General features: G+C 41.3%; 2 protein-coding genes across 2 annotated transcripts in view; both read left to right on the top strand.

Annotated features, from left to right (window-relative positions):
• Positions 1-23,732, top strand: part of dachb (dachshund b) — a 157,337-nt gene that overhangs the window by 104,269 nt on the left and 29,336 nt on the right. The window contains exons 3-4 of the mRNA XM_079579912.1: positions 6,764-6,874; positions 17,718-17,909. Of these exons, the coding sequence (XP_079436038.1) occupies positions 6,764-6,874; positions 17,718-17,909 (303 nt within the window). The remainder of the gene's footprint in view (positions 1-6,763; positions 6,875-17,717; positions 17,910-23,732) is intronic.
• Positions 15,393-17,586, top strand: LOC306980643 (uncharacterized protein; the record flags this gene model as incomplete). Its single annotated transcript, XM_079580071.1, has 4 exons — positions 15,393-15,416; positions 16,296-17,153; positions 17,232-17,286; positions 17,579-17,586. 4 exons carry the CDS (start codon positions 15,393-15,395, stop codon positions 17,584-17,586), a joined length of 945 nt encoding a protein of 314 aa, XP_079436197.1.

Genomic DNA, 23,732 nt, shown 5'->3' with positions numbered 1-23,732 from the left:
TCGGCCGTCCTCGTCTCTCCTCTAAACTCTAAACCTCTCCCTCTCTCTCTGCAAAATCAGATGCGTAAACAGTGTCCAGTTCATTCCCGACGGACCCCCCCCCCCCCCCCACTCAACCCCCCCCTCTCCTTCCTCCCGCATCATCTGTCAATCCATCCATCACCGGCCCATTCCCAAGGTCCGCCGTCTCCATTAGCGACGGGGGGGCGGGGGCGCGGCGTTACCGTGGGTTACGCATCGATCCGGGACGTTTTGATGATTGGTCAGACGGACGACCGGGGAGGGGGATCGATCGCCTTTGGGTGCAGCCAGGCGGAGCGGGCGGAGCGGGCGTCCCGATCAGCCGCACTAAAGGTGTCGGAGAGCGGGACGATCACACGGAGATAATCAGGCACAAATCATGAGTTTGTAAAGAGAATAAACGGGGGAAAAACGGACAGGATTAAACAACGCTGTTTTATATTTAAGGCGAGACGCTGCAGGTGAACCAAGCATATGTTCTCCAGTTTGGCTTTACTCAAATCTAAAAGCTTCTTCATCAAAGTGTAGCAACATAAGAGCGACAAACGGGCCGGAAGAGCAACAAAAACAGAATAAAGACACGACTAGTAAGTGATGGAAGAGTCACAAAAAGCAATGGAAAAAACAACTGTAAGCATGACTAAAAAAAAGAATGAAAACACGACAAAAAAAATAGGACAAAAATACACAAAAAAATGAAAAAAAGACAAAACTACAAATAAAGACAAAAATCTATGAAAAAATAACCAAAAGACTATGAAAACATGACGGAAAACTCTGAAAAATTACAAAAAAAATACGACAAAACATAAAGATGTAAAAAAAAAAACTACAAAAATAAAGACAAAAAAACCCAGATACAAAACAGTGGGAAAAAAAAAAAAACATGACAAAAAACTACAAAAAACCTATAAAAAAAAAGAAAGAAAAACGTGTCAAAAAACTACAAAATAAAAAATAAAAAAACAGACAAGAAACTTTGAAAAAACCTACGAAAACACGACATAAAAGATATTATCCAGTTCAGTTTTACCCAAATCTTAAAGCTTCTCAACTCGAGAGCGACAGTATAACGCCTCATTTGAAAGCTAAGACCTGCAACATAAGCGTTTTTGTCGTGTTTTAATATATATATATTTTTTGTCGTGTTTTTGTTGTCCCTTTTTGTCGCTCTTTAGCCTCTCCTGTGTTGTATTATTTTTGCTATTCTGGCATATTTACCGGCTCTTTTTGTCACTTTGTTTTTGAGTTTCATCCTCGTCTCTGACGCCACTTTGACGCTTTTTTTTCCAAGAAGCTTTTAGATTTGGGTAAAGCCAAACTGCTCGGTTCTGGTGGGGGTGAAGAGGTTTAGGTTCGCTGTACATTCTTGCTGACTGAAGTGTTTTCTCGCTTCAAAAACACATTGAAACCATTTACCAATTACTTTTAATATCGAGTAATCAGAAAAGTAGCTAAGTAATCAGGATTCTTTTTTCTAAACTGTAAAGGCTTCCCTTGTCACAGAAGTGTGAGTGAAACCCATGAATAGCCGGGCCGTCCTGTACTTGTGTTGATGTGGGTGTTTTGTCCTCGCCGTGGCCTGGTTTAGTTGCGTCTCTCTGGGGCCTGAACAAAGCGTCTGCTGCCGGCGCCCGGGGCCTCGCTCAGACCTCCTTCTGCTGCGCCGCCGCCGCCGCCACCGCTCTTTTGTCCCCGCTCCCTCTCCGTCAGAAAACGCCGCTCCGTCACTAAATCCTTTAGCGTGTTCAGACGCACGGGACGGTCCTGGCCAGGGCGGCTCCAGTTTCACCGTTTGAAAGGAGAGAGGTCTGGAAAAGGCGAGGTCGACCAGTGCACTTTACCTCCGTGTGCTCGCAGTAGTTATTATGGGACAGAAGGAGAGTCCGTTTCATGGCATTCGTACCTACAGTGGTTTTTCAATCATTGACTTATTATATGATGATGTTTAGAGGCTGTTTGGATGCGGAGCCGACCCCACAAAAAGAAAAACCTTGACTGAATATGATTTAGTGTTTAGCTCAGTGGCAAAACTTCAGCAAAAAAGTGATGAAAATTCAACAAAAAGTGTCAAGAAATCTGCAAAAAATGTCAAAAATTCAACAATAAAATTGACAAAAATTGGCAAAAATTCAACAAAAAAGTGACAAAAAATGAGGAAAAAAGTGACAAAAAATCAACAAAAAAATATGAAAAATTCAACAAAAAAGTGATGGAAATTCAACTAAAAAGCAAGAAAAAAACTCAACAAAAAAAGTGGCAAAAATCCAGCCATAAAGTGACAGAAATTCAGGGGGAAAAAAAGCAAAAAATCAACAAAAAAGTGGCAAAAAATTCCACCGAAAAGTGACACAAAATCTACCAAAAACGTGCAAAAATTACAAAAAATAAACAAAAAAGTGGCAAAAAACAAAACAAAAAAATAAACAAAAAATAAACAAAAACATGACAAATTCAGCAAAAAAAGACAAAAATTCAACAAAAAAGTGACAAAAAATGAGGAAAAAAGTGACAAAAATTGTGGAAAAAAGGGACAAAAATTCAACAAAAAAGTGACAAAAATTCAACAAAAAAATCAACAAAAATTCAACAAAAAGTGACAAAAAATGAGGAAAAAAGTGACAAAAATTGTGGAAAAAAGGGACAAAAATTCAACAAAAAAGTGACAAAAATTCAACAAAAAAATCAACAAAAATTCAACAAAAAGTGACAAAAAATGAGGAAAAAAGTGACAAAAATTGTGGAAAAAAGTGACAAAAATTCAACAAAAAAGTGACAAAAATTCAGAAAAATAATGCTAAAATGCAACAAAAAAGTGGCAACAAATTCCACAGAGAAGTTACAAAAAATCAACAAAAAAGTGACAAATTCAGCACAAAAAAAAAAAAAAATTCAAACGAGATGAAGAAAAAAACGTGACAGCATCAAGAGTTTTGTAGGTCTTAGCTTTCAATTGAGGCGTCACACTGGCCTATAGGCTGTAGCCTTTTAGATTTGGGTAAAGCTGAACTGGAGAAAATGCACTTGGTTAAGGTTGTTGTGAACAATTTTTGCACATATTTTTACTTATTTATTTATTCCATTTTTTTGCACAATATTAGCCCCCATTTTTCCCTTTTTTTTTAAAAAAATTCTTACCCTGAATTTTTCTAGTTTTTCCCCACAGTTTTTCCCATTTATTATTACCAGTATTTTCCCCATGTGGCCTCTGTTTCTCTTGACATTGGGGATGAACCCGGCAGGTTTGATAAAAAGTGCTTCCTTTGGCCTCTCCTATTATATAAGACCTACTGTACGTCCATCCTTAACCCGTTTGTGGCTTTTACTCCGCGTCCTCCATTGTTGCTCTCCGCCACACTGACACACTTCCTCTGTCTGCTCCGCCTGTGTTAAGTGGGAGTCATTTAGTCGCCGGTTTTGTTCCCGCGGCCCTGGAGGCGCATGTTTCTACTCAGACTTAAAACCGGCCGCGCTCCCTGCTCTGCCCACTGACCTGGAACTCGGCGTATACAGGCGAGGCAGCGGAGTGAGAGAGGCCGACCCCCAACCGGAGCGGCGTGGAGGGGGGGGGGTGGGGGGGGGGGGGGGGGAGCTCGGCGGACGCTTCAGGAGGCGGGATTATGGAGCATGTTTGCTGTCAATGTGAGGGCGAGCTGCACGAGTGGTGGAAGTGAAGTAAGAAGAGATGCTGCAGGTGAAGACATTGAGTTGAGGTTCTTAGCAAGTGTTCTCCCTTAACATCTCAGTTAAGGCGCCCGAGATGAAGCTGAAATCCAAATATGGTCATTTCCTTTTATGGGAAGACGGCAGCAGCTAGAGACTTGACAAAACTTTAGGCCCGTTTCTTCAAAATGAGGTTTTAACACTTTAACAGCTCCTACAGCAGCGATAGACAAGTTTTCTTTATGGAGGGTCAACTTTCTTGTCTAAAGACCAATAGCTGGACCTCCCAATTGTAGCCGTTGTAATGCATCACTTTGTACAAATGCCTGTGTTAGTTTAGTTTAGTTTATTTGAGCACCAGATGCATACAGGTATAGTATACATATAACATACAGAATTTTCCACAGCATCAGAGGTATTAGTGCTGCTCAAAGGGAGTAGGAAGAAGTTAGTTATTACTTATAAGGCCTCTCCTTTCAGACTTACACAACTTAAACTACTGCTCACGGCACAATCATTTTTAATATATATATTTAGGCTTTAACCATGAGATCTATTCGGCAATTCCAGTCTGAGCAATTAAATCAACAAACGTCTCCTCTTAACAAATCAAATCCCAAACAGTAAAATAATTAGTTCATAACATTGTTGTGTTGCTCTTGCATAAGGTTGAAGGTGCACATTCTGGACATCACATAATAAATCCAGATTCATAACACACTTCTTATAATCGGATCAAAATAACAAAGACAAGTCATAGTTCAGGAACAGATAATACATTTACTGTTGTACATCATATATGGCCTAAATGGAGGTTCTGCTAAGAAATAAACATTTTTAAAGGAACTGATTTTTCACATTTCTAGAGAACCGGCATTTTTGCGTAATAATATTTCTTAAAATCATCTTGAGGGACAGAGGTTCTATGATGGAGGGCCAGGTTTGTCCCCCTGGCCTGATGTTGCCGATCCCTGGCTGTGAGATTTTCTTAGCCTTTAGTGGACACACGTAAACAGGCGCATTGAGGTGCCTTGCCTTCAGGTCAGGGTTAGGTTTAGCTAGTTTAGATTAGTTTAGCTTTATCAGAGGCTGTGCTTCCCCTGCCATCCTGCATAAACAGACTCCCCCTTCCCTTGTTCTGTGTCTATAAATGATCCCCGACTCACACACGGGTCTATAGATCTGTCAGTGACTTCATTTACATTTAAATAAACAAGAAACCACAGTCCTGTTGTTTAAAAGGAATAAATCAGCCCCAAATTAACCTTCATTAAATTCTCCTATCATTAAAAGTAGATTATTTGTGTGACAGTGACTGAATTCTTGATCATTATTGGCCTCTGTTGACTGTGAAAACAGTGGAGTACTGCTGCCTCATTAATATGCATGACGTCATCAAAAGCATCGATATCGGATATCGTATCGTCCCGCAAAACATCGCGATATATCGGAAAATCGATATATTGTCACACTCCCACTACAGACTCCAAGCTTCCCAATGTTGGACTCTAATGTGTTTTCTCTTCACAAATACAGATATATTTGGAACGCACTGTATTCCAAATATGGACATTTCGTAGCTTGAACTTTTTAAATGTTTTTTTAGAGGGATTTTATTAATGTCTTATTCTTTGCCCGATTTATTGAGCTTTGAACACAGTATTGTTCAGCAAAAGTTTTTAATTGTATCCCTATTAAGTTAGAGTATAAATGTTTTTTTCCCCTCTTGCTCTAAGAGTGTGCACGAGAGGCCCATGAGCGTGCACGTGCGGGGTACTGTACACATTAAAGCAGTTTTCGCCCTGGTCACGCTTCAGTTGTCGGAGGAATGCCCATTACACACTGGACACACTTGTTGCAGAGGAGCAAAGATGGCCGCCGCTCGGGACCAGAGGAATTTAATATCGGGCAGACGGCGGGAAAATCCAAGATGGCCGAAAGGTGAACCCGGGCCCGACCTATTCAACATGTCACCGAGGGGCCGAGGAGGGAGTAATTAATTTCACGAAGCAGGAATTCCTTTAAAGATGTGACATTGCGAGATAAGGGTCAAAGATGGGGAGTTTTTTTTTTCTGCCACAAGGGGTCAGCGACGGGACAAGTGAGGATCAGATAGTCAGCGCATCGCCGTGACGGATGAGGTGTTGTCGTTACTTATGTGGCGTTTCAGGCAGGAAGGTTTTTCACTGTGATCAACGGGCTGAATTCTGAATGTAGGGAGGTCATGTGTGGAGTTCCACAAGGGTGCGTTTTAGGGCCACTGCTTTTTGTTTTGTTTATTAACCTCTTAACTCCCACCTGAACGGATCCCATTTTCTCCAGTTTGGCTTTACCCCAATCAAAAAGCTTCTTGGGAAGAAAAGCAACAAAACAGCCACAAAAAATGAGAAGAAAACAAGGATGTAAACGCAACAAAAACGTGACAAAATGTGACCAAAATGTGATAAAAACTCAACCAAAAAGTCAACAAAAATTCATCAAAAATGTGACAAAAATTCAACTAAAATGTGACAAAAATTCAACCAAGTGACTAAAAAAAAAAGTGACAAATGTGACAAATGTGATAAAAACTCAAGCAAAAAGTGACAAAATTTCAACAAAAATGTGACAAAAATGTGATAAAAACTCAACCAAAAAGTGACAAAAATTCAACAAAAATGTGACAAAAATTCAACAAAAATGTGACAAAATTTCAAAAAAAATGTGACAAAAATGTGATAAAAACGCAACTAAAAGTGACAAAATTTCAACAAAAATGTGACAAAAATGTGACAAAAATGTGACAAAAACGCAACTAAAATGTGACAAATATTCTACAAAGATGTGACAAAAATGTGACTAAAATGTGACAAAAATTCAACCAAGTGACAAAAAAAAAAGTGACAAAAACTCAACAAAAATTTGACAAAAACTCAACAATTAAATGACAAAAACGTACGGAAAAAGATCAGTTTTGTGGGTCTTAGCTTTCAAAAGAGGACAGCATGCATTCGGTGTAGGCGGGTGTTAAGAGGTTAATGACATTTGTGACTCGACAAACAGGTGAAACTGAAAATGATCAAACTCTCCTTCTCTTTAGGACTGACGGCGGCAGCGATGGCCGAGCTCCAGAAGCTTCAGAAGATGAAGATGATGATGAGTTTACAGAACGGCAACGAGTCGGACAACGAGGACCTCCACTCCAACACGGGTAACTTTTATAAGAAATAAAAAGGAGAAGCGGCTTTCGATCATAACAGTATCAGACAGTTAGCAAGAAGGCTAGCATCGGACATCATGTTTTTGCCTTGGCCGGACATCAACGAATGGACAATGTGCAAATTTAGAAATGAAAAGAGTTTAATTGACCAGAAACTGTCTGTTCTGCAGTAGTTTCAAGGAGATTGTGGCTTATAGGAACAGTTGCTAGAGTTGCAGGATTCTTGGAGCGGCTGAGTGAGTGAAAGTTTGCCATGTTTGTGAAATGCGCTCCTTGGATTTTGGACTGAGCTGTTCATGAGGAGCAGCGATCTTCATCCATCAGGAGGATCACACAGCTGTGGCACCGACACACTGAGCAACTGCACGGTTTGGATGGACACATGAAAGTGTGAGAGTGCCCCTATGCGAACAGGCCACCGTTTTTACACACTGAAAAGTGTTCTTACCTGAGTTTATACATAACTGTCTGGTCTCAGTCACGCAAATGTTGTTAGCATTCAGCCTCTCCTAGCATAGGTATAGAAGTTCGAAGCTACCAAGCTGTTCCACGTTTTCCCTATTTGAATACAGTTACGTGAGCCTTTCCGAGTATAGCTACACAAAATTAAACATGTTGATTTTCTAAGCAGATACAAAGGGGTACTATATATGTAAGGTGTACTTCGACAGTGAGATATTACTGCGCAGACATCGAAGTACTCCTAAGGTTGTTATTACGGTGTTATTGACCCAGTATTCATACCATGATATTCATACCATCTCTGTCATATGGTGCTCAGACTCTGACTGTGCTGCTCAGACTCTCAGCCACTGAATGTTTGCTTGCGTATCAGTGTGAGGCTCTGAGAGGGGATTTATCCCTTTTCTGTGGAAGCATAGACAGACTTGAATAGTAGGACGAGCACAATGTCTCGAGTTCATGTCCTTGGGTCCCGTACCATCCATCCATTTTCTTCCACTTTTCCGTTGCCAGGTCTTTCAGATTGCACCAGCCCCAATGGCTCCTCCTGCAGGTGGTGGGTCCACAGAAGGACGGCCTCATGGTTCTAACCGGGCCTGTTGGTCTCTCATAAGGGGCTTCTGAACCACTCTTTGTCTGACCCGTCACCTAGGACCTGTTTGCCCTGGGGGACCCTACCAGGGGAACGAAGCCCCGAAAACAGAGCTCCCAGGATCATTCAGGTGCTCAAACCCCTCCGCCATGTTAAGGTGGCGGTTCCAGAAGGGGGGTCCCGTACCGATGATGAATAAACATCTCCTGCAGAAAACATCCAGACTGCTACCTATTCATCTATAATCTCGAACACCATTGTTCATTCTCTAACATATAGCGCTCCTTTTTATCTGCTTAGAAAATCAACATGTTTAATTTAAAAACGGCTGCCTATTCCTATTCCACCCACTTTTTTCCCTAAGCGACGCCCTCTGGCAGTGCTTCATTTGATCCCCCACCTTTCAGTTCTTCAGAGTAAAGGATCCGGGAACTATTTAGGAGGATCTGGCAAAGATTTGATCTGACATAACTGTTTAATGAGAGTTTTTCTGCAATTGTTTTGGCCTGTTCCCCGAGTCCATCACATCAAACACAAGATCTGGCCCCTAGAGTGTTATTTAACTTCATTCACACAGTTTTGAGTTATGTTGTTCATTTTAGTTGTTGTTTCTTCTTCTGCTGAAACTCCAATCTGTATTTTCTTGCGTCATAGAAGGAACAAGAAACTGTCCTCTCACGACCGACCAAACCAGCGAGCCCGGCCTTTCATCTGAACACAAACACTGGAGTTCTCTCTGAATCAGCGCCGGGTTAATTAGTGCCAAACGTCTGAAAACATTTCTCCCTCAGTCGGGGTTTCTCCCTCGTCTTCGTCGTGTTAAAACGTCTGCTTGACTGGGTTTGGTCTCACTCCTCAAACGGACGGCTCTGGAGATGATTGCAGAGAAGTTAAATATTAAAAAGTCAACAGAGAAACACACAGGACCGGACTTGTTCACGAGACGAGAGTCCACAAACACGGCGGAGAAATGAGAGGAAGAGGGAAACTCGAGGAAAGAAAGGTTATGTATTAGGGACAAAATATAAAAGCACGGATCGAAGGGAACTGAGGCTTTATTCCATTCTTTTTTGTCACATAAGTGTAGATTTCTTTCTCAGATTGGCTGATACTTTATTCGATACATACACTCAAATATTTGTCGTCAAGAACCAAAAAACAGAATCTGCCATGCAATATCGAGTTTGTCTCCAATGTCAAGAAATGTATGAGAAATTGGGGGGGGGGGGGAATTGGGAGAAATTGTGGCTAAATAAGTAGAAATTAGGGGGGAAAAAAAGAAAAAATAACAACAAAGGGATAAAATGGGGAATAAATTGGGTAAAAAATTAGGGAAAAATGGTGGTAAATCGGGAAAATATTAATGATTAAAAAAAATAGCAAAAATGGGGGGACATTTTTTTTGAAAACGAGAAAAAATGGGGCAAACTTTAGAAAAAGATTGGGGAGAACAATTGGGTGGAAAAAAAAACATTTATCTGAGCTGAAACAACCAATTCAATTCCTTTAATGCTGTCCCTGGGCTAATAGCATCAAAATGTTGATCTTTAGATATAAAACAAATGTTGGCTTTCAATACTTTAAGGAGGGGGTATTATGCTTTTTTCAATCACATAGCACCAGTCTATATCACACTACAATGATGACCAAACCTTCTGTTGGTCTGTAAATGCAGTAAATTAAAAGAACTGCCTTGTATAAAATGTCTCTCTCAAAATGGCTGTAGTGAATGTCTTGAAATAGGCCTCTGTCTCTTTAAGAACCTCTGACCCTTCCCGACACGCCCCCTCCACACACTGTCTGTGGCATCAGTGGGGAGGGGGTTCTGCTGAGGAGCAGTGATTGGTTACTCGGCTGGTGACGAAAGCTCAGAGGCGTCTCCAGGAGGTGGGGGCGTTCCTAGGAGGACTCAGGCAAAGCTATCCCTAAAATGGCCGCCATCAGAGTTTTTACAGATTACTCAAAAATACGAGAATGTGCCAAGGCAACACTTCAGGCATGTTTTTAATGAGGGAATGACAGAATAACATGATGTAAAGCTTGAAAAAGTCAATTTTGCATAATACCCCCCCTTTAAAGTATCTGTATCCCGCTATTTTAGCCATCCCAAAGTAAAGTATAGGCATTTATTTGATATATTGTACCTCTACCACTATGGAGAACTATTTTTTGTGATAAATATATCTATATATATATATATAAGTGTTTTTGGGAGGTATTTTTCAAATCCGGACGACAAAAACGCTTGGATTCAGTTAACTCCGCCCCCTCTCTCCACTCATACAACAAGGAGTTGACATCTGCAACACCGCTTCATAAATGGCTAACACACAAGCTAACACAGACGCTAACACACAAGCTAACATGCATTTTGACTCACCACCGCTCTGTCCTGGCCGCTCCATCACATAATGAGTCATATAAAAGTTAATCCACTTTGATGGATGTTTGATGAACCTTCACCAGAATCAGAGACAGTCACAGGAAAACATTATTTTGGCTGATAGTCGCTGAATCCCAGAGAGAAATTCCAACTTCTGGCGAGTGGCCTCTTCTTTAGGAAGGTTGAAAAAAGTCCTGTCCTCGTAGCCAAACGCGCTTTTCTCCATGACATTATCATCAGGTATGAAAAAAGAACGGGCGTGTCCAGAGTAGGTTAGAAAGAGCTCCTTCTTCAAAACTTTCAGTGCAAACACAGGGGGTGTGTTTGTTTTCTCTGCAGGGACAGCGCAGACGCCTCGGGCACTTGCTTTATTTTTTATTTATTTATTACGACATAAATAATGAAAAAAGCTGTTTTACAAATTAATATCAGGCCGTAAGGCAGCGAGCACTTCTGTTCCGCTCTGACGACACAATGGAACAGGAGGATTGCTGAGAACTGCGTGAATGAAACCAAAAAACACTTTGGGGGTGATTTTTGATAAGGAAATAGCATAACAACATGGTTAAAAGCTCCAAAAAGTCGATTTTGCATGATATAGGACCTTTAATGTTCTTGTAGTTTCTGGAATAAAAGGGTTTTCATTCCAAAATTATAGCTTTTTCACAATGTCAAACTTTGACCAGCTCTAACTCCTTCATTGCTTGGTCAAAATGAATAAAATGTTCAGGGTCCGTTGCACAATTTCAACATTCAGTCTGTTATAATTCTCCAGCTTTGGCCTGACAAATACTGAAACATATTACAGGCATTCCATGATTCAGACCTTCAGAACTTGATGAATGGATTAACCCCAACTTCTTCAGCAAATGTGGAAAAACCTCGTGTTGCAGCTCTGATTTGTTGTTGATGTGCTGTTTAATCCGACTTTTCTGTTTAGTTTTTTGATTAGATCTAGTTTGGTAAAATGTCACAACGACAAAAAACCTCCGCTGAAAGTCTGTGTTTGTCGGAGAAACGGCCTCGGTCTCGTCTTCTCTTCGGTGACATCTAAACAAAGCCCCGTTCTCCCCGTTCCCTCTCCGTCCACTCCATCTCTGCTGTTTGTCCTCTGCATTATTAACGCGCGCAAAACAAAAAGCACGGAATAGAAAGAAAGAAAGGCCTTTTAAAAGAGTGTGTGGATGTAGTTTCTCCACAGCTGACCTGGCAGCGGCACAAACCGACGTCCGCGCCATTTTTTATTCATCCGCGGGTTTCCATTCTCCGGAGTTATTTGTTTTCTCCTTTGTCGAGCTTTCAGACGAGAGAGGGGGGGTCGGGGATATTACTCAAGTTAACGTTTGAAGTAGAACTGCCAGAAATATTGTTAGATTTTTAATGACATCGCGAGAAACTCCATGATATTAGAAGAAACTGTCTTGGATATTGAGTGACTTTGTGGTATTTGGCGTCTGCAAACAATCACTTCTGCCATGTCCAAAGATCCAGTGTTACATTAGTTTTCCACCAAGATCTTGTATTGATGATGGGAGAGTGTGATCACAGCGCAAATCTTCTCCAGCTCATCCCAAAGACTCTTAATGGGGCTAAGATCTGAACAAACAAGTCACTTCCTTTAATGCTGTCCATGAACCAACAGCACAACAGCATTTTTTCCATATCAGTTGTACCTAGACCTTTATTTCGATTCCTTACTGGTCTCGTTTAACGGTGCCCAGCCCTGCTCCTGGTCGCCTCCTTTAGGTGGTGTTTCAGGAGTGTCCCGTTGGGAGGAGGCCTCGGGGAAGACCGAGGACACGCTTCGGGAACGTCTGGAGGAAAGTGTGTGTAACGGAGTTAAAAAGGACGGTTGTAGTAAACCCTGCAATAAGCCCAATGCCCATCTTGGGTCACCCATTGCATTATGGGTAATGGAATTTCTTTTGCCTACCAAACAGTATTGATAGTTAGCGTAAAGCAACGAAGAAAACTCTGATTTAGGTTGTTTATAACTGCTGGAAAGTTGATGATTTAAAGTGTTTTCATCGTTGCCGTGGAGCTTGTTAATATTAGCATAAAGTCTGTTTTTACACCAGGGCTGCGAACGGAGACAGACAGAAATGGAAGGAACTGAACGACCACTCATTTGTAGAGATGCTACAAAAGTGATACACGGTCCTTGTTGATGTAGTTGGAAAAACTATGCCTACATTTCTGCCCCTTGAAGGCGACTGTTGGACAAAGTCCAGGGTCTGAAACTGTGGCCTCATTTCGCCGATATTCAGAACATTCAAACCGGAATGAGTAATGAAAAAACAGAATCCTTCTTTTTTGTAGTAGGAGGACAGTAAACAAAATATTTTTTAATTGTGACCAGAGAGATCCACATACATATAGGCTATGCCATCTGAATTTACTTTATTTGTATTTTTATGAGTGATCTGATGTACGACATAGCTAATCGATCGCTAATTTGAGTGACGGAAATTGACCTGCTATATTTAACATCAACACCGTTTTGAAACTTGTTCATAAATGGCGTGAGTGACCATTTCCTCCTTCAAATTGACACTGCGTCCTGTAAGTTCCTTTCCTCTTTGATTAAACACAATGCAGAGCCGAGACCAGAGGGAAGTCTGGTGGATTAAGCGGTCCTTCAGTCGACTGGACCTGGCCCGTGGGTTTCGCAGTCTCCTCTCTGAAGGCATTACTTTGACTGCGTGATGGGTGTCTGCGGGTGAGACGTGTAGAGTACATGTCCTTAATGGAGGGGGCGGGGCTCTGCAGGTCATGCTCCCTGAACCACTCTTTCACAACGTGAGCCCTTCAACTTAGACCTGACCGACTGCAGTGTGTTTTGTTTTAGGATAAGTCTTTAAAGTAAAAATGGTGTAAACCTCACTGAATGCGGATGTTGCATCACCGAATACAGTGTCAGAAAGTAATTGGACGGTATATTATACAACTGCTCCAATGTTCCTCAGCGTGTTGTCTGTTCCGACCTGATTTCGAATTGAAACCCAAACTCTGGGAAACTCCGCGTGACAATGGGCGCAGAAAGGAAATATCGAGGGCGAGTGCGTTTGAGGACTGAAAGGCGAGAGGGATTTTTGAGTGTGTTTTTGATATAAATGACAAACGTGAGATTGGAGATGAGGACGGGTCGGGTCGGGTGGGTCTTTGGGAAAACTGGGCGGTGCCGGGACAGAAACTGAAAGACTGTGCGGTGGTTGTCCCCTGTCCCTGGTTCACCTTTGTGAAGTCATTTAACTGTGAAGCTTTTTCTTTTTCATTTTGTAAATGAAACCGAACAACAGGAACAGAAGTACTTCCTAGTCACCACTCTCATTTAATAGTATAAGGTAAAGAAGCGTGTCGTCCTCACTCAGCCAATCAGAGGAGATCTCCCTACATCACAGATCCCGCCTCTTGAGCACAATAATCCAAATTTGAGTTGTTTTGACTGGTTAAGATGTAGTTGGCATTTATCCCAGATTATTTCACTTGTTCTGAGATGTTTCTGACTCGTTTCAATACATTTCGTCCTTATTTCAGGTAATTTTCTTTGCCAATGGGGAAAGAAAATTGGTCTTATCTCATTGGCAATTTTACTTTCTTATTTCAATTTAGATTTATCTAAGAACTGGTCTGAAATGTCCTCAAACGAGCAAAGTAAACAGGAAAAGTGTCTAAATGAGTGAAAATCCCCCCAAAAAGGATACATTTCTCAATTCAAGTCATTTAAGCCAATGCTTGATATTTACTTTTTGCAGTGAAGTTTTAGTCGACAAGATTTAAGACTAATATAGTCGACTTTGCATTTATAATATTTATTAGAATCATATTTAATCTTGTTCCTCTGCTTCATGGAGCTGCTCCACATGAACAAAGCTCAGAACTGTTCATTTAGCAGTGATTGTAAATGATCTGAGGCTCTTTTCAGACGTTAAATAGAAGTTTATTTAGTCTTATTTTAGTCGACTAAAATATCTGGACATTTTACTCATAATTTTAGTCTCATGAGAAACTTTAAATGTAGTTTTAGTCCAATTTTATTCAGCAAAAATATCACTTTGACTTTGACTGAAGTTAAGACTAAATATTTTAGTCGACGAAATTAGCACTGGTGTTTTGTCCCCCAATAACTCTCTTAACCTCTTTACTCCCGCCTGAACGGATCCCATTTTCTCCAGTTAGGCTTTACCCTTATCAAAAAGATTCTTGGGGAAAAAGCACCAAAACAGCCAAAAAAAAATGAGAAGAAAACAAGGATGACAAAAATTCAACAAAGATGCGACAAAAATGCAACAAAAATATGAAAAAAAATTTAACAAAAAAATTACAAAAACTCAACAAAAATGTGACAAAAATGAAAAAAAAAAAAAAAAAAAAAACACACAAAAGGTGACACAACACAGCAACAACGTGAGGAAAAAGGTCAGTTTTGTGGGTCTTAGCTTTCAAATGAACACAGCCAAAAGAGGACAGAATGCATTTGGTTTAGGCGGGTGGTAAGAGGTTAAAGGGGCTTGACGCAAGTTGACTATTTTATACTCGCTACTGCCACCTCAGGTCATACGTGTAACTGCAGCTTCTATATTAAGCTCGTGCATGACGGCACTTCAGACCCGAATTATCACCTTTCTGAGTGACAGTGCAGGATTTTAGAGGCAGTCGTGGTGAACAGGTCTGAGCTCATTCTACACATTAGGACATGGAGGAACATGTAGGAGGAAAATACTGAATTTTAACATTTTTAAACTCCTTTAAATTGAAATCATTTATTTCAAAGTATTTCAATGAATGCCCTATAAAGGGTTAAAGAACAGGGAACACTTCTACTTAAAAAGACGAGTAATAATGGGTCAATGCGGGGTTTCCGAGGTTAATACAAAGATATTTAAGCGCGTGAACAAAGGATGAGGATGACAAGGTGAAGGAGAGAGAGTGGAGGGAGGGGGGGGGGGAGGGGTGGACAGAGGACACCTGCCCATCTGTTTACTCTGCCCCGTCTCTGGAGCAAACGAACCACAGCTGCTCCCTAATCGAGACCGGCACGCGCTAATGCTAACTAACGCCCGCAGATGAAGATGGATGAGCCGCGGAAAGCACGGGCGAGAGAGAGGAGAGGGGAGAGAGAGAGAGAGCAGTTCGAATCCCGAGTCTGAACATTCAACATGCAGCTGCTCTGTTCACCGAGGAGGGTAGCGCCCCCTGTGGGTGAAGCAGAGGCCCCTCGTCTGTTGAAGTGAACGGGCAGAGAATTCACTTATGTGTCATGTTTGAAAAGGCAAAGGAAGAGATTCGTTGGTTCAGACAATTCACAGAGACGATATTTTTAGCCCCTTTAACCCCCCAGTGCATTTTCCAACGCCTCATTTGAAAGCTAAGAGCTACAAAACTCATCGAAATGGGTCTTTTTTCTAGTGGGTTTCTGTAAAAAAAAAATCACTTTTATAATCACTTTTTCTTCACATTTTTGTCACTATTTCATGAGGTTTTCATCAGGTTTTTGTCAGATTTTCATCAGGTTTTTATTCAGGTTTTCGTCAGGTTTTTGTCAGGTTTTCGTCAGATTTTCGTCAGGTTTTCGTCAGGTTTTCGTCAGGTTTTCGTCAGGTTTTCGTCAGGTTTTCGTCAGGTTTTCGTCAGGTTTTCGTCAGGTTTTCGTCAGGTTTTCGTCAGGTTTTCGTCAGGTTTTCGTCAGGTTTTCGTCAGGTTTTCGTCAGGTTTTCGTCAGGTTTTCGTCAGGTTTTCGTCAGGTTTTCGTCAGATTTTCGTCAGGTTTTCGTCAGGTTTTCGTCAGGTTTTCGTCAGGTTTTCGTCAGATTTTCGTCAGGTTTTCGTCAGGTTTTCGTCAGGTTTTCGTCAGGTTTTCGTCAGGTTTTCGTCAGGTTTTCGTCAGGTTTTCGTCAGGTTTTCGTCAGGTTTTCGTCAGGTTTTCGTCAGGTTTTCGTCAGGTTTTCGTCAGGTTTTCGTCAGGTTTTCGTCAGGTTTTCGTCAGGTTTTCGTCAGGTTTTCGTCAGGTTTTCGTCAGGTTTTCGTCAGGTTTTCGTCAGGTTTTCGTCAGGTTTTCGTCAGGTTTTCGTCAGGTTTTCGTCAGGTTTTCGTCAGGTTTTTGTCAGGTTTTCATCAGGTTTTCGTCAGATTTTCATCAGGTTTTCGTCAGGTTTTCGTCAGGTTTTCGTCAGGTTTTCGTCAGGTTTTCGTCAGGTTTTCGTCAGGTTTTTGTCAGGTTTTCGTCAGGTTTTCGTCAGATTTTCGTCAGGTTTTCGTCTGGTTTTCGTCAGGTTTTCGTCTGGTTTTCGTCAGGTTTTCATCAGGTTTTTGTTACTCTTTTGTCAGGTTTTCGTCAGGTTTTCGTCAGGTTTTTGTCAGGTTTTCGTCAGGTTTTCGTCAGGTTTTCGTCAGGTTTTCGTCAGGTTTTCATCAGGTTTTCGTCAGGTTTTCGTCAGGTTTTCGTCAGGTTTTCGTCAGGTTTTCGTCAGGTTTTCGTCAGGTTTTCGTCAGGTTTTCGTCAGATTTTCGTCAGGTTTTCGTCAGGTCTTCGTCAGGTTTTCGTCAGGTTTTCGTCAGGTTTTCGTCAGGTTTTCATCAGGTTTTCATCAGGTTTTCGTCAGGTTTTCGTCAGGTTTTCGTCAGGTTTTCGTCAGGTTTTCGTCAGGTTTTCGTCAGGTTTTTGTCAGGTTTTCATCAGGTTTTCGTCAGATTTTCATCAGGTTTTCGTCAGGTTTTCGTCAGGTTTTCGTCAGGTTTTCGTCAGGTTTTCGTCAGGTTTTCGTCAGGTTTTTGTCAGGTTTTCATCAGGTTTTCGTCAGATTTTCGTCAGGTTTTCGTCTGGTTTTCGTCAGGTTTTCGTCTGGTTTTCGTCAGGTTTTCATCAGGTTTTTGTTACTCTTTTGTCAGGTTTTCGTCAGGTTTTTATTCAGATTTTCGTCAGGTTTTTGTCAGGTTTTTGTCAGGTGTTCAACAGGTTTTTGTCAGGTTTTCGTCAGGTTTTCATCAGGTTTTCGTCAGGTTTTCGTCAAGTTTTCTTCACATTTTGTTACTCTTTTGTCAGGTTTTCGTCAAGTTTTGGCGCTCTTTTGTTGCATTTTCATCCTGGTTTTCGTCTCATTTTTGTTGCTATTTTGACTTTTTTTCCAAGAAGCTTTTAGATTTGGGTAAAGCCAAGCAGTGCTGGGTTCAGGTGGTGGTTAAGAGTTTATGGCGAGACGCTGCAGGTGAATACGGAAACTTTATAAATTTAGAGAAATCTTATAAACTTTTGCTGTAGATTACTGACATAAACATGAGATAAAGTTTTCCATGGCTTTATTCTATCGGCGACTGGACCGGGTTGATTTAGTCGAGAGCTTCTTTTCGTTCTTCCGGTTAGTTTTTAGTGCTTAACTTGGCTCCTCTCTCTTGCGCAGGGGGCAGTGAGTGTTCGTGGGAGAAGGAGCGCCTCACCAGCCCCTCGGCTCCGCCCCTCAGTGGGACACCTGTGGGAGGAGCCGGGCCGACACCTGCGGGGGGCGGGGCTACGGCCGCAGGGGGCGGGAGGGGGTCGGCCGTCCCACCCGTCAATCAACAGCAGATACAGCAGCAGCAGCTCCTGGCGAACAGTGAGTATGACGAGAGTCCAACGAGTTTATGGCAGGGATTATTTATTGTTGTTCTGGGCCTGAAGAGACAAGCGGCACCTCCAGGAAATATTTACTTTGACTCCATCACGTCCCTGTTTACTCGGGACAATCCCTGTTTTGAGCTCTGCGTCCCGTGTCCAGGCGGATTTCACCAGCCCCATTGTCTTACAGAGGCTTTAGAGATGCACCGATCCAACCGATATACCGATACTGGGGGTTTGAGTATGTACTGATGTCATCTTTTGTTCCAGTGTGAGATCAATACAATCTTTTCTTGCAAACGAGATGTTACAGATCAGTTATATCTATGAATAAACTGATGGTAAAACATTACACAAGGATCACAGGACTTTTCTACACTAGATATCTTTGGGCAATGTACTTTAACCTCTTAACCCCCGCCTGATGCAGTTCAGCTTTACCCAGATCTAAAAGGTTACAGTCCAGTGTAACGCCTCATTTGAACGCTAAGACTTACAAAACTGATTTAGAAGGATCTTGTTCCTCGCCTTGTCACTTTTTCATCACATTTTTCATCATTTTTTTCAGAATTTTTTTGTCACATATTTGTCACATTTTTGTCACTTTTTCGTCACTTTTTCATCACATTTTTTATCATTTTTATTGTCATTTTTTGTCATTTTTCATCATGTTTTGGTCACTTTTGTCGTCACATTTTCGTCACATTTTTGTCACTTTTTCGTCGCTTTTTCATCATATTTTTGTCACTTTTTCATCATGTTTTTGTCACATTTTGTCACATTTTTGTCACATTTTTCATCATTTTTTGTCACATTTTTTGTCACATTTTTGTCACTTTTTCGTCACATTTTTTATCATTTTTTTGTCATTTTTCATCCTGTTTTTGTCATTTTTGTCAAATTTTTGTCAAATTTTTGTCAAATTTTCGTCACTTTTTCATCATGTTTTTGTCACATTTTGTTCAGGCGGGGGTTAAGAGGTTAATATAAACTACAACTTCAACAGTATTTCATTACTTTACTTCACTCATAGTTTCTCAGTCTTGATAACTGAGCCACAGCGTGTCTATGTTCACTTCATTTAATCGGAGAGAGTTGTGTTTTTAAAATGGTCTGAGCCAAAATAAGGTATCGGGTCAGTATCGGATATTTGGAGATCGATTTTTCCAGGATCGGCTCCGACACCAGCATCGGATCGGTCTGACCCTGGTCCATTTAGACACAGCGGGCTCTACATTTGGAACACACAGAGGTCCCGAGTCTGTGATGGACACAAAGACGAGGGCAGTGGTGCCAAAGTGCGGCCCGGGGGCCAAATGTTGCCAATTTTTTCTGGCCCTCAGGCTTGTTTTTAACAAGGTAAACATCGCTGAAGATCTGGTGCTTTTTGCTTTGTCCCACAATGGGGAAGTTTGTCTCACCTCCACTGAGGCAGCACGGTAGCGCAGCGGTTAGCGCCTTTAGCGTCACAGCTAGAAGGTCCCGGGTTCGATTCCCACCAGGACGGGGCCTTTCTGTGTGGAGTTTGCATGTTCTTCCCGGTTACTCCGGTTTCCCCAATAACCCCTCAGTAACCTGCTAAAACAACCTCCTCTGCACTCACACATCCCCGCACTACATTTAGTTAAACAGACCAGTTTCAGATATAAAAGTGGGGCCAACCCTGAAGTCGGGCTGTCACGGTATGAACATTTTACCTCACGGTTATTGTTGCCAAAATTTTCACGGTTTTCGGTTTTATCGCGGTATTTTTTTGAATGTGTGTTAATATGTTCAGAAAGCATTGATAGTCCTGCACAAACTGTGCTTATTACATTTAAAAAAAATAGAGACAAAGCCTTATCCAAAGTGCAATTTTTCACATCAAAGTAAAGGAACTATAACGATGTGTTGTTGATCGTTTCGAGGGTATTACATGCACTATTTATAGCGCCAGAAACAAAGAAGAAGAATATTTTTGAACAAGATAAACCGTCTATATCAGGAAAATTGTCCTCAGTTTGTTTCCTTCCAGTGAGCTTTCACTTTGCAGATTTGGGAAAATGCCTCAGACAGTGATCATTATTAAATTCATAAAACTGCGGCGAGAGTGAATCTATTGCAATCTGCCACTGGGAGCCCCGTAACGCATTGTGCCATTGTGCGGAGGTATCCGGACACGGCTTATGCTGGCGGTGGCGGCGACTCGTTACATTCTCCCTCAACCCAAAGTCCCACTTCAGCATTTCAGCTAAAACGCAAACGTTAGCTTACTGCTATAGAGCTGTGACGGTCACGCAGGTGACTCAGAGGTTCGAAGTATTGCTGCTTCTTTAGAGACACTTCTCCTGCACGTTCTGCAAACAGGAAAACTGTCTCTATCAACTGTCCTTCAGCTTTCTTAAAGAGGGGGTATTATGCTTTTTTCAGTCACATAGCACCAGTCTATATCTCACTACAATGATGACCAAACCTTCTGTTGGTCTGTAAATGCAGTAAATTAGAATAACTGCCTTGTATAAAATTGCTCTCTCAAAATGGCTGTAGTGAATGTCTTGAAATAGGCCTCTGTCTCTTTAAGAACCTCTGAGCCTTTCCGACACGCCCCCTCCACACGCTGTCTGTGGCATCAGTGGGGAGGGGGTTCTGCTGAGGAGCAGTGGTTGGTTACTCGGCTGGTGACGAAAGCTCGGAGGCGTCTCCAGGAGGTGGGGGCGTTCCTAGGAGGACTCAGGCAAACCTATCCCTAAAATGGCCGCCATCAGAGTTTTTACAGATTACTCAGAAATACGTGAATGTGCCAAGGCAACACTTCAGGCATGTTTTTAATGAGGGAATGACATAATAACATGATGTAAAGCTTGAAAAAGTCGATTTTGCATAATACCCCCCCTTTACAATACCCAAAATATGCCCAGACTTCAGGCTCGGTCTCTGAGGCTGATCCTGCGCTGTCGTGTCGGACATGATTCCAGCTTCGAGAAAGTTTTGACTTCAGCAGATGAGACGGTGGCTCATAAGGCTCACTTTGCCTAAACTGAGAGCACAGTAATCCACCGAGATAATGTATTTTTTCAAAAACAAGACGGTAATTATTGTTGTCAACATTTTTACCAGGGTTTTCCGCTACACCGGTAACCGTGACATCCCTACCATCAACGTTCCCTCCTCCTGTCACTGGTTCGTTATTGTTTATTACAGCTATTGTCTCTCAGGCACAATAAAAGTCAGTGAATGAATTGTTGACTTGCTGGACAGAAAGTTTGTCACTTCAATAACCCGTTACCCGCCGCGCCTCGCTCATCTATCCGCGTCCGAGTCCTGAAAGAGACACATTTCACTCAAAATAAATAAAACCAAAATGGCGTGCGCCGCTTTCAGTCCAATGAAACACTAAGGCTGATTGCGATCATCAGTTTGAGTGTCGAGGTAGAAAACACGGGCGTTTGTTGCGTCTCCCGCGGCTCCCGTGCAGATAGATGAAAGTGATTTGGGAGAGTGTGCGGCGCCTAATCCTGACGCCGCTAATACGGGAGATGGGCCCAGATTAAATGGCGCGGCACATTAATAACGCGCACTGCCAAAAAACACTCAACAACTGAGAGGTATTAGCGGGAAAGTGAGGGAGCGAGAGGTGTCCGGTGTGAAGCATACGTGTGCGGACGGGAGATTAGCAGGTGTTACATGGCGGCCATTTTGAAGGGAAAGTGGGAACCGTCGGCTACAGGCTAACGTTAGCTTAAAAGCTTTAAGGAAAGATCATGCCAGGTCACTGCTGGTGATGTACTTTCTGAACAGGAATAAATAACTCCAGTATTTTGCATTCTTGTGGTCAGTAACAACATAAATTTACTGAAGTACTAGTGGCGTTTGTGAGTATCTGAATATTACTTGACTAGTATTATTAACCTCTTAACTCCCGCCTTAACCAAGTGCATTTTCTCCTGTTCAGTTTGACCTAAGTGTAAAAGTTTACAGCCTATAGGCCAGTGGAACGCGTCATTTGAAAGCTAAGACCGACAAAACTCATTTAAACTGATCCTTTTCCTTGGTTTTTTGTTGCAATTTTTCTGTTACATTTTTCTCACTTTTTCATCACATTTTTCTCACTTTTTCGTCACATTTTTCTCACTTTTTCATCACATTTTTTTCACTTTTTCATCACATTTTTCTCACTTTTTCATCACATTTTTTTCACTTTTTCATCACATTTTTCTCACTTTTTCATCACATTTTTCTCACTTTTTCATCACATTTTGCCACATTTTTTACGCTAGTCTGTTTTTTTAATTTTATTTGAGTAAAGCCAATCTTAAGAAAATGTGCTCAGTTAGACAGAGGTTAAGAGGTTAAAGGGATATTTCAGGATTTTTGACATAGGGCCTCATTTCCTAGTTATCCAGTCTGGTGTTATAAGTGATTTGCCTCAGGTGCTCTGTGGAGCGGGTCACACTGTTTTTAATGCAGGCTAGCTGATACCATAGAAATGCACTAGCCTTGCACTAGCCTAGCGCCACGAAACTCTTCAAATATAAGAACTGCATGAATTACAAAAAAATATTATCTCCAGAAATCAGCAACACTCTGGATAACTAGGAAATGAGGCCCTATGTCAAAAATCCTGAAATATCCCTTTAACCTCTTACCACCGGCCTAAACCAAATGCATTCTGTCCTCTTTGGCTATTATATAGGCCTGTGTAACACCTCATTTGAAAGCTAAGACCCACAAAACTGATCTTTTTCCTCGCATTGTTGCTGTGTTGAGTCACCTTTTGTATGTTTTTTTTTTTATTTTTCTATTTTTTTGTGACATTTTTGTTGAGTTTTTGTTGAATTTTTGTTGAATTTTTGTTGAATTTTTGTTGAATTTTTTGTCACATTTTTATTGAATTTTTGTCACATTTTTGTTGAATTTTTGTTGAATTTTTGTCACATTTTTGTTGCATTTTTGTCACATTTTTATTGAATTTTTGTCACATTTTTGTTGAATTTTTGTCACATTTTTATCGAATTTTTGTCACATTTTTGTTGAATTTTTGTCACATTTTTGTTGAATTTTTGTCACATTTTTATTGAATTTTTGTCACATTTTTGTTGAATTTTTGTCACATTTTTGTCACATTTTTGTCGCATTTTTGTCACATTTTTGTCGAATTTTTGTCACATTTTTGTTGAATTTTTGTCACATTTTTGTTACATTTTTGTCACATTTTTGTTACATTTTTGTCACATTTTTGTTACATTTTTGTTGCGTTTCCTCCCTACTTCTCTTCTCATTATTTGTGGCGGTTTTTGTGCTTTTTTTTCCCAAGAAGCTTTTTGATTCGGGTAAAGCCAAACTGGAGAAAATGGGATCCGTTCAGGTGGGAGTTAAGAGGTTAAGTTAGCACCACGAGGTTTGATGCCATCACTAATCCACGGGGCAAAGGGGCAAAAGTGTTTAAAAACAAGACTTTTATCTTTGCGCTGACTCCCCCCCTGTCTCTGTGAGGGGAGATAAAGTCCTGGGACGGGTCATCCCACCCGAATGAACTTTGTTTCCGTTGACAGATGAAATATGTGCTTTGTCTGTTAATAGTTAGCGGTAAAGCGAGTACGACTAATAAACTGCTGAGCTAATGAGACGAGCAGTGTCCGCGCGGCGCGATCAACCGGAAATCACTTCTTGCTGCTCTTCCATTAGCTTGATTCTGAAGTTCTGCACATTGTCCGTTAACTCGAGTGAACAATTCAGGTTGATGAGTAGGTAAAATGATAAACAAGTATGCTCTGCCTGGGAAATCTTTTAGAAAACGCTCCATTTCAGGTTTTTACGGCGAGCGGGAGGTCAAAGATGAGGT

This window comes from Gobius niger (assembly GCF_951799975.1).
Source record: "Gobius niger genome assembly, chromosome: 21".
Classification (NCBI taxonomy): Eukaryota; Metazoa; Chordata; class Actinopteri; order Gobiiformes; family Gobiidae; genus Gobius; species Gobius niger.
This window is presented reverse-complemented; position numbering and strand designations above follow the sequence as displayed.